General features: G+C 31.6%; 1 protein-coding gene across 1 annotated transcript; it reads right to left on the bottom strand.

Moving 5' to 3' along the window:
* Positions 1 to 5,008: 5,008 nt before the first annotated feature.
* Positions 5,009 to 11,181, bottom strand: LOC145332319 (uncharacterized). The gene is made up of 5 exons (XM_080177302.1): positions 11,092 to 11,181; positions 10,576 to 10,663; positions 9,244 to 9,345; positions 8,801 to 8,887; positions 5,009 to 6,233 (listed from the first exon to the last, which is right to left on the bottom strand). Exon 5 carries the CDS (start codon positions 6,207 to 6,209, stop codon positions 5,205 to 5,207), a length of 1,005 nt encoding a protein of 334 aa, XP_080033428.1. The 5' UTR covers positions 6,210 to 6,233; positions 8,801 to 8,887; positions 9,244 to 9,345; positions 10,576 to 10,663; positions 11,092 to 11,181; the 3' UTR covers positions 5,009 to 5,204.
* Between the last annotated feature and the right edge of the window lie 86 nt (positions 11,182 to 11,267).

The following is an 11,267-nucleotide window of genomic DNA, read 5'->3' as shown; positions in this document are numbered from 1 at the left end:
CTGATTATTCAGTTCTGACATTATACAAGTGTTAATGTCCGTTTGTCCTACCGTTTCAGAGCTTCGCTTTAATGGATGTTGTCATCCTTGTTTTGTTAGCAAAAAGGAGAGATAAAACTATTTGTAAGAAAGGACAGAAATAACCTAGTTATGGAATAGCTGCGCTTATTATAAAAGTTACTAATTTAAACACTTACTCACACACAAAAGATAACACTAAGTCCAGAGTTATTCTTATGAGCAAAGCTTCTCTTGAACTAGAAAAATAAATAAAAATTAATAAGTCTAGTTTACATAAATATTTTCCATATACATACATATGTTGTACAAAGATTAATAAAACAAGGATGACAACATCCTTAAAAGTGAAGCTCTGAAACAGTAGGCAAACAAACATCAACAATTGTAGAGTGTCAGATCTGATTAAGCAGAATTTCAATTTATAGGTTGTAACAAAATTGTAAGTAAATTTGTTGTTAAACTGATTATATCACATAAAATGTTATTGCTAAAAAAGTTAAAAATCAACATGTTTAAAATAGACGTACGGAAATTCTGGTAATGATTATAGGGTTGCTTTGCTTTCTAAATTGTACATAACTACTACAGGGATCATCATACAAAGTTTTAAATTGATAGGACAATTCTAACATGTCTAAATTGACAAAAAGAGCTAACCGTTACGGACGAACATACAGACGTGCCGACCGACACTAGTTAAAAAAAAACTTTATGAAATTTTAATGCTTTCCTAATAACGATAGATAACAAGAAATAAGGCTAAGTTATTTCCTGGGAGCCATCGATTAATAATATATTATTGACGGATCTCAAATATTACCCTAAAAGATCTAGGGGGAAGGTTGCGGCCTTAAAATGGAAATGTGAACGTTAAATACAAGTGTTAATGTTCGTTTGTCCTACCATTACAGAGCTTACTCTTTTATGAATGTTGTCATCCTTGTTTATTAGTTTTGAACTTATGTAAACAACGCAATATTTACCTTTTAAGTAAAAAAAATAAATCATAGATATCTGCTGGTTGTTATCACAACGACGGTAAAGAAACAACTACATAAACTATGAATCCCTTCCTTATCTTTCAGATTAATTTCTAGCTAATAGGACGTGGCAGATGCCAGGGATCTAAAGGGATAGGACAATGGCTGACTAATTGATGTACATGCCCAATGCTGATACACAAAATTACCCCTTCTGTAGATTACATTTAGTGATTGAAACGTTTGGACTATCAACTTAATTAATGCACCAACCAATCAAATACAATAAAAGTAACCAATGTTGTTAAGCCCACGAATCATTAAACGTCATTATGAAACTTTGGGGACTAGTCCGCAGCAAAAGTAAGTTGATTCATTGACCTTTTGGCCGAATTAAAGTTGGCAGCTGCTGGCATCTACATCTACATCAAAATTTAAAATCATAGAATAGAAATTGGGTTTGTCAACTAGGGCCTTTTGTTCCTTTGGGGCGAACAAATTTGTATTTATTAATATAATTTTCATTTTAATATTTGCGGAAATATGATGCGTAAATAACTATTACCCCAAGCATTTTATAATACTATGTGAAAAGTGTATATGTCTCTAAAATGTACGTTTTAAGTTGACAAAAACTTGTAAAACAAATAAAAAATGACTTTACCTAAAGTAAACACTAAACAATAAAAGTGCCTGCTGAGCAATAAATACCACCTTCTCTTTTTTTAAAGAGTTTGTTTAAGGAAAAGGAGGGGAGATAGAATTTAAACAAAAGATAAACCAACTACCCCGCATTTTTAATATAAATCAAATAAAAAGGGTGCGTGGGGGGTTGCTGTGCTTGACCCTCTGAGAGAAACCACCTGGCAGTCAAACAGACAGAATAATGTATACAGTAGATGAAACACTGTAAAGGGATTATACACAAAAAATCAGTCTTTTATCTTAAAATTAAAAAAAAACATTTCCAAATAGAAATTATGTCCATTGCACTTTGACAAAAGAACGGACAAGAGTAAGTTATAGGTTTAATACACATTAATTTGTGGAAATCTAATTAAGAAAAAGTTTATAAACAATCTAAAAAGTTTAAAATTCTGAAAAACTGTCTATGTTACTTATTTTAACAATTCTGCAATGACTAATATATCCATAAGAAGTGCAGCTATAAAAGTTCAGTTTAGTAAGTGTTCGGTTATTGGCAATATGAGAGGACAGAAAGAGATAGATTTAGAGAGAACAGAGATAAAGCAAGAAAGAGAAAGAGATATGAAGAGAGATAAAGCAAAAAAGACATTGAAAGAGTGAGAGAAGGAGAGGTAGATTTGTAGACTGAAAGAGAGGGAGAGAGAGATAAAAGAAGAGAGAGAGAGGTAGAAACAGGGGTAGCTATTCTAACCAACAATTCTACAAAAAATCACGAAACCTAATAAAGTATCTGGTGGTATATTTTGTTTTTGTAATGTAACTGAAGAGGGGTGGGAAAGAAGGGGGGGAAAAGGGAAAGGGGGTTGTGGGGAAATTTTCCTTTAGGGTTGTTTGTTGTACCTGGATAGAAAGAGAAAGAAGGATATAAAAACCTACAGAGTAGCTCTGCTTAAAAAGAAAAGAACCTTGCTTATTTGCTTAAATGAAGAAAACAAATATTTAAAATTTTACAATATTTTCCTCCGGAATTCATTCATATCCGCTGGATATGAATCAGTTCCGCAAGGTGATAAAACACTAACCGGTTTCTTGTAAAATTTTCACAGAATCATAGACAAATTATAAAATTAATAATCTTATTATTTTCGCGTCCGCAGCCAACTGACTATGAAACCATATGTATAAAAGCTTGTATGAACAAAATGTATATTGCAATATTTTTGGCGATTTCACACAAAGTACCTAGTTGAGCACTGAAACCCCCATCCACTTATTTTTCTCAAGTTATTTCAGAATAGGGTGTGGGGGGGGGGGTGGTTTATCATAGCTCACTATGGTGCTTTGTTTGTAAGCACCATATTTTCTTTAAAGTTTTATCTCAACTATTCTTCTTTAATTATTTCTTTTTAACAAGGATGACAACATCCATAAAAGCGAAGCTCTGAAGAACATTGACATTTGTAGGACATGTGTAAGCATATAAAGATCTTGTAAATGGCTATACTGATTACTGTCCGTCGCCCGGTTAGATAAAGGACAAACGGATGGACATACAAACAGACAAGAGGCGGACATCTGAAGTTTACTAGATAGATAGATAGATTCTACTTTTTTTACTACTTAAATATAATTTTTAATAATTATCGCATCGTATAATAGACATATTTCTGCGGATTTTAAAAGGAAAAAAAACAATTATTAATAACAGCTTTGTTATCTCTGAAATGCCGAAGGCCTAGGCTAATAAAACTAGTATTAATCTTAAATTTATATTTTAATATTCGTGGAAAATTTCTATAATACGATGCTACATATGTTTTTTTCAGTATGGCTTGGTACAGATTCTTATCCAGTGGATATTAATCGGCTTCGAAGCCATACTGGAATAATTATTCTCCTGTGATATATGTAATTTTAATATTTGCATGAATAATAATTTTTCAACGCTAATTTTAAAATTTAAATTATCTGCTATGGAACTATCCTGTATATAATTCATCCCAAATAATGTGTTGTTTTAAATATATGACACAATCTTAAAATATTAATAGATAGGTAGTTTATTTTATTGTTTACAAGTGTTTACTTTATTTGTTACTTGCGGCTACGCCCCTTAGAGGTTTAGGGGCACTTGAGGAGAGGAGAGTCGAATTTTATAACCCAATTTATTTTTTAGATTTTAAAACAAAAAGTAAAAAAATAGGGGGAGGGGGTGCCTCCCCTCCATTTTTAATTTTAGTTAAAAAATAAAATAAAATATTTTGGGGGGGGATTTTTTTCTAGGGTTGATTTCTCTTGGGAGGGTGAAGGTACCCTCCCCCAAAATAGTTATAAACCTTCCCGGGACCTATGAGAAGCTACCCTATTAAGGAGAACCCGATCAGTTCAGCGGTTAGCGAGATCCTTTGGTACAAACACACAGACAAATAGACATCTTGTTACTTTAGTATAAGGATATAATTCTGTTTTTTCCTGCTCAAGGATTTTATTATCCTTGACAACCAACCCTTTGACTGTACCACCTTTGTCTGGAGGTCCTAACTGTGCATGGTAATGCCTGTTTTCAAGCCATCGCATTTTTAATGTCTCTAGTATTTTGCAGTTCAGCCTCGAACCCGACACCTCCACGACAGGTTGTTACTAATATTCTTTTTTTTCAAACTGTTTCTTTACATTTATGATGGACTGGCATACTTATGATCTTTACATATATTACGTAGTTTTGTACCGAAAAATCTCAAGAACTGCTTGAGCAGAGATGGTTTTTAATAGTTTCAATATCACTTAACCTAGAGACTTGTAGTGGCGTAGCCGCTAGCATTGCATATAAACTTGATGCAAAACTGTGTATATACAATGACATACATGATTCTGTTTAAGAACACGCTTACAATTTTAGGACTTGATCATAGAAATGTTTCGCTTAAAATATTTTACCTTGTTGAGTAAAAAGTTGTTATCAGAAAAGGTTTAAAACAGCATGGTTAAAAATGGACGTAAGCACTTTCTTGTAACGAGTAGAGAGTTGCTGTGCTTTCTAAAGGGTACCTAAAGTTACAGGATTTATTACCAAAAGTTTAAGGTCGACAGGACAATTCTAACATGCCTAAATATTTAAAGAGTCAACCTGACATGCGTACGGACGTACAGACCCTAGTTACAGAAAAGCTTTGATAAAAAAACAATGTTTATTTAATTTTACAATATCTATTCTACATTATAGAAACATGTCAAAATATAAACAAAATATTTGTCATCTTAATTACAAATTTATATTATATACACTAATAGGATATCATTCTGTATGTATACAATGTCAATACTATCTCATAAACGGCTGGATAAAATGACCACTAATTTATGAGGATGGTACTAAACTGAAAAAAAATCCCTTAAAGGCAAGGAGCGATGCTTTTAGTAATATGATAAAGTAGAGATATTACGGATATTTTTTACATGGATAATAAATTATCCTGTATGTTTGGATTTTTATATCAGAAAGTAAAATAATATTTATAATTATCTGGTGAAATTATTTACAACACTCTCATTCATTTACATATCAATAGAGAGAGGATCAATATTGTCAGCTCTCATCTGGATAGAGAGAGGATCCTCTTCAAATATTTCTTCTTCTTTAATTTCTTCCTTGATATAAACTTCTTCACATTTAATTAAACTAATAGATACAGAAGTTGGAACTGTATTATTAAAGGTTTTCATCTTTTCTAAATGTCCAGGGGATTTTTTATGTCCTGATAAATTTGAACTAGAGGTATAATGCTTGTTACAAAGTTTACATGAGTATGGCTTCTCACCTGTATGGATCCTTTTGTGTACATTTAAGTCACTACTCTTATAGAAATATTTTTCACATTGATCACATGCGAATGGTTTCTCACCAGTATGAGTCCTTTTGTGAGTCGTCAAATCACTATTTTGACGAAATCTTTTTTCACATTGATCACAAGAGTATGGTTTTTCACCAGTGTGGATCCTTTTATGTCTAGTCAAATCACTCTTACGAGAAAATGTCTTTTTACATTGATCACAGGAAACCAAAAATATGTGTCTCCTTTTGTGTTCAGTTAGATGACTATCATGCTTAAAAGCCTTTTCACATTGATCACATGAGAATATCTTCTCACCTGTATGGATCCTTTTATGTACAGTCAAATTACTAATTTGAGAAAATGTCTTTTCACACTGATCACATGAGAATGGTTTTTCACTATTATGAATTCTTTTATGGGCAGTCAAGTTACTAATTTGAGAAAATGTCTTTTCACATTGATCACATGAGTATGGTTTTTCACCCGTATGGATCCTTTTGTGTTTAGTCAAATCACTACTATCAGAAAATTTCTTTTCACATTGATCACATGAGAATGGCTTTTCACCTTTATGAATCCTTTTATGGACAGTCAAGTTACTAATAGTTGTAAAGGTCTTTTCACATTGATCACATGAGAATGGTTTCTCTCCAGTATGAACCCTCATATGAACAACCAAGTAAGATTTCTGTGTAAAATTCTTGTCACAAATATCACAGGTATTCATGATGGTATACCTTCTCGTAATCTCCTAAAATAATATTTTTACTGATAAGAATACAAAATTTAGTTTTTTCAATATTTTCAAATAAAAACAACATTCAGGTTAAAACTGAAACAATGATAACAATTTCCATAGAAGCAAAGCAAGAAAAAACAGATGCCGACGGCCAAACAATAAAGAATTTTAAAAGTCATATCCAAATTGTTGTCAATAAAGCTAAATAATGTTGAAAGAAGAAACGACCTTTCTAGCAACAATTTTAAAGATCCTTTACTTGTTGTAAAAGGAACCATCAGGACAATTCTGAAATGCATAAATTCACGATAAGAGCTAGTGTTATGTATGTGTATACAGACAAATGTAAAAAGCTTTGATATTAAAAAATGTAGAAAGTAATATACAAGGATAACAACATTAAGAAAAGTATTATAACATGGAATGACAGTATTAAATTTGTGTGCAGAGGTTGATATGGTTTTATAACCCAACCATCCCCCCCCGCCTTCATATTTAGTTTTTATAATTATTTTTTATAATAATTAGCAACTCCTCCTACTTTAATTGTTCTAAATAAATGATAAATGGGCGGAGTTAGAATTTAATATTTGAGGCAGCATCTATAAAATGGGGGATTTCAAAGTTTGAGGTATGTAAATACCCCTTTACCCCCAACCTAAGACGTTTATGATTTAAGGCGGTAAATATAAATAAATACATAAACACAGAACTAAAAAAAAATTTATACAAGAAAAACATTGATGACAACATCTATAAAAGCAAAGCTCAAATTAACTAGACTAGCAGAAAAATCCAGGAATCTAAAGGGATAAGACAATAGCCAATAAATTGATGTACATTCCCTTTGATGATGCACATAATTACCCGTCCCGTGGATTAAAATTAGTGGTTGAAGCAATTGAACACTTAACTTAACCCTTAACTGTGTGTGAAAGATAAAGAGCCCAAACTGCTTGACTTTTTAAGTGTGGGTATGAGAAATAACAGAGAGTTGAAATTTTTTTGAAGATCTCCATCCTGGCGGGCACAGGATGCCAGCAAACCTGTCATGGTCATCCAGGTAAAGAGAAAAAATATTTTTTTGACTAAAACAAAGCATTTTATCTTACCAAAATACTAAAATATCCTCTAGTAGTACATCCTCATATTAAATACAGGTGTTTAAGTCAATTTTAGGTTCCAGGTATGATCCTGCAGGTCCTGATCCTCCAGGTCTCCAGAAATCTTTAAAAGGCTCCTGTGGCCGCAATTTTTGACTTAGAGACTTAAAATTTCAAACTTAAGCTTTTCTTATATGTCTACATAACGTAATAAAATTTCATAAAGATCCGCCGCCGTTTTCCCGCCGACTGCCGACTGCGGCGGCTGGCAGCTGCCAAGTACAGCTGCGGCCGCTGAAATTTATATTTTGATATTTCAAATATAAAATTTACATAAAGATAAACATTTTCTGCAAAAAAATTTTTATTCTAGCTTCAAAATCAAAAAATTACAGCCGTTTGAAATTTTTAAGTAAAAAAGGACCTAAAAACAAAGGTTGTTAAATAAAAGGGTGAAGGAAGCGAAAATTGACCTTCACTTCCTTAAGATCGGAAATTTATCATAACACAGGGGACTTGCAAAAAAAAATTTAGCCCTCTAGCTCTAATAGGAACTGAGATAATAAGGGGGGGGGGGGGGGCGTTGAACGCCCCCCCCCCCCGACTGATTAAGGTGCGGCAAGGGGCCCGACTGTAAGGGGTTAATAAATCAACCAATCAAAATTTACTAGTGTCCCCAAAGTTGTTAAGCAAACGAATAAGAAAACGTAAATTATAAAACTTTGGGGACCTCTGAGAAAAATCTGCAATCTATCTTTGATAAGAGCTAAGGATAGGTATATTTCTTATAAAAATTTAAAACAGAGTAGTACAGACGAATACAGACTAATACATCAAGTGATATATAGAGTAGGTGCTAAATTAGGAAATTGACAGCGAGTTATTTACAAAACAAGTATGACAACATCAATAAAAGCGAAGCTCTTAAACGGTAGGACAAATGCACTTTAACACATTAAGAATGTAAGAATATTAATGTATAAGTCTAAACAAAATTGTAATTAAATTTGTTACAAAGCAGCATAATTACAAGATAAAAACTTGATACTAGAGATGATTCTAAAATGACAATATGAATGAAAAGAGCAAACCATGGACTGGCCCTATCTATAGAAAAGCTTCGCTTCTAAGAATCAGCATTGAATTGCATAAGATAGATGCTCAAACTTGATTATAGAGATACTTCGCTCATAATATTGTAATTTGTTGTCCTAGGAATCAGTATTCCAAAATTCAGATGTATACAACATAAATTTTTTATGTCAGAAAGATTAAAATCATAATGTTTTAAATGGACGTACAGACATTCTGGTAATGATTATACAGTTGCTACGCTACAGGAATACCCATACAATGTTTGAAATTAAAGGGCAATTTTAACGTGTAGAAATTAACGACAGAGCTGATCGTTACGGATGGACGGGCTGACCATAAATATAGAAAATCTTCGCAGTTAAATAATAAATATATAAATACCTTATAATAAAAATAAGATCTGTAAAATGGTTTCTCTCTGTTCACAGTGAAAGTTAGTTGCTGACTGACAATGATACTTTTGTCAACCTAAATCATAAACATTATCTAACCCTTGTTATATTATACTAAATCTCCGCCCATTTACTCAAATATGATGCTAAATGCGCGGACTCCTCCCACTTCCCATGAGAAACTGGACAAGCAATTATTTTTGTTAAAAGGTAATGTTATCTTATAATGATTAAAGATTCTGGCGGCAAATTATTATCTATCATGCATTATTTGATGATATACATTTTTAAAATATAAGTATTTTATTTTGTCAACATATAATATCAATGTAATTTAGCGGCTGTGACATAATAAATGTGAACTTAATTCGGACAGATGGTCAAAATTATCGAAATGCTTTGCACATAAAATATGATAAGAAATTAGAGTACCTTTCATGAGTTTATTCCACAATCAAAATTCCTCTGTGGATTTCTTTCTGTTTACTGTGAATGTTAGTTGTTGACTGAAATTTATTCTGTTATAAACCTAAACTATAAAAAATCATTAACTATTATTTTTATATAAAAATAAGAAAGTCTCCGCCCATTTACTTAAATATGATACTCAACGCAGACTCCTCCTACTTTTAATAATTCTGGCGGCAAATTATTGTCTATTTGTATGAAATAGCTTTTAAAATGTACACGTGTCAATTTATGTTGTATTATTGCTGTATCATTAGACGGACTGATGGACATACAAATGGCAGAATTCGGATGGTTGTAGTGTACAAGGTTGATTGATAGATTTTATAAATGTATTTTTAAAAGCAAAGCACATAATTACCCCTTCTGTATATTAAAATTTGTGGTTGAAACATTCAACTTAATGAATCAATCAATCAAAATTCACTAGTATCTCCAAAGTTGTTAAGCAAACGAATAAGAAAACGTAACTATAAAACTTCTGAGAAAAGAAGGAAAAGACATATTTCTTATAAAAATTTGAAACAGAGCAGTACAGACAGACCAACACATCAAGTGATATATATAGAGTAGGTGTGATATTAAGAATGTCAGAACTGAATAAGCAGAATATAGAGGTATAAGTCTAAACAAAATAATAAGTAAATTTGTTGCAAAGCTGCAAAATTACAAGATAAGAACTTGATTATAGAGATAATTCCTTATAATATTGTACCTTAGTATTAGTATTTAAAAATCAGATGAGTAGGATAGTTATAACACATAAAAAATCAACATGTTTTAAAGGTTTGAGATAGATTATCTATCACCACAAAAAAATCCTCAATAAATTTTTCTTCTAGAAATTTAATATATCTCAGAGCATTACCAACAGACATACGGACCATGAAAATTAAATATTAAAATAGGGAATCTTTACAAACAAACCAAAAATCAACAGTCTAACATAAATAGCAGCCGAGAAATTCACAGTTAAATTGTTAAAAACCGGAATATATTCTTTGCTATTTTTTATAATAGTTTAACTTGTAGATCAGAATAGTAAGTGGGCATCTAAACTAATACAGGGATAGGTAGATTGTGCTAAAATTCTGTAAAGGTGTGAGTTTTAAGGCTTAAAAACAGTAGAAGAAATGGTAATATTCACTAAATATAAATATATAATTTTTTTTTGTCTATGGTTCTATTCAATAAGGAATACACATTTTTAGTGAATATTATCGTTCTACTACTGTTTTTAAGCCTTAAAACTTACACCTTTACGGAATTTTAGCAAAACCTACCTTATATAAATACCTTATAATATAAAGTAGATCTGTATAATGAATTTCTCTCTGTTTTCTTTGATTGTTAGTTGCTGACTGATTATGATTCAATTATCAACCTAAATCATAAACCATAGTCTTGCTTTAAAAATAAAACTGCACAAAATCTCCGCCCATTTACTTAAATATGATGCTCAATGCGCGGACTCCTCGTACTTTTAATCAGAAATAATAGTTTAACTAGTTTCATATAGATCAGAATAGTAAAAGAAAGGGTTTAAATAACTGTATGTTTAATGTTCATAGGGTGTTGACCCTATTACGACTTTCAATTAAGTCTTTGAATATCAGCCAATAGCATCGGGAATAATAACACAGCTAAGTTGCTATAAAAGAGGAAATAGACATTTGCTATCAGAATAAATATTTCCCCACCACTTGAACCAGAAAGTTACCAGTTATACATCTTAACATATACATTTATTGATCAGATAACAAATCTAACCCTAACTATTTCTGTAGTAAAGAACAAAAGAACTATAAATACCTTATGATATTAAGTAGATCTGTATTATGGATTTCTCTCTGTTCACTTTGAAAGTTAGTTACTGACTGACAATGATACAATTATTAACCTAAATCATAAACAATAGTTATATTCATTAAAATTAACTAAATCTCCGCCCATTTACTTATATATGAATATGATGCTCAATGCGAGGA

Source organism: Acartia tonsa, chromosome 11 (assembly GCF_053477335.1).
Source record: "Acartia tonsa isolate MP-2025a chromosome 11, ASM5347733v1, whole genome shotgun sequence".
NCBI lineage: Eukaryota > Metazoa > Arthropoda > Copepoda > Calanoida > Acartiidae > Acartia > Acartia tonsa.
This window is presented reverse-complemented; position numbering and strand designations above follow the sequence as displayed.

Bases quoted from the DNA above. Each gene is read 5' to 3' on its own strand.
- LOC145332319 (XM_080177302.1), bottom strand. From the start codon at position 6,209: ATGAATACCTGTGATATTTGTGACAAGAATTTTACACAGAAATCTTAC.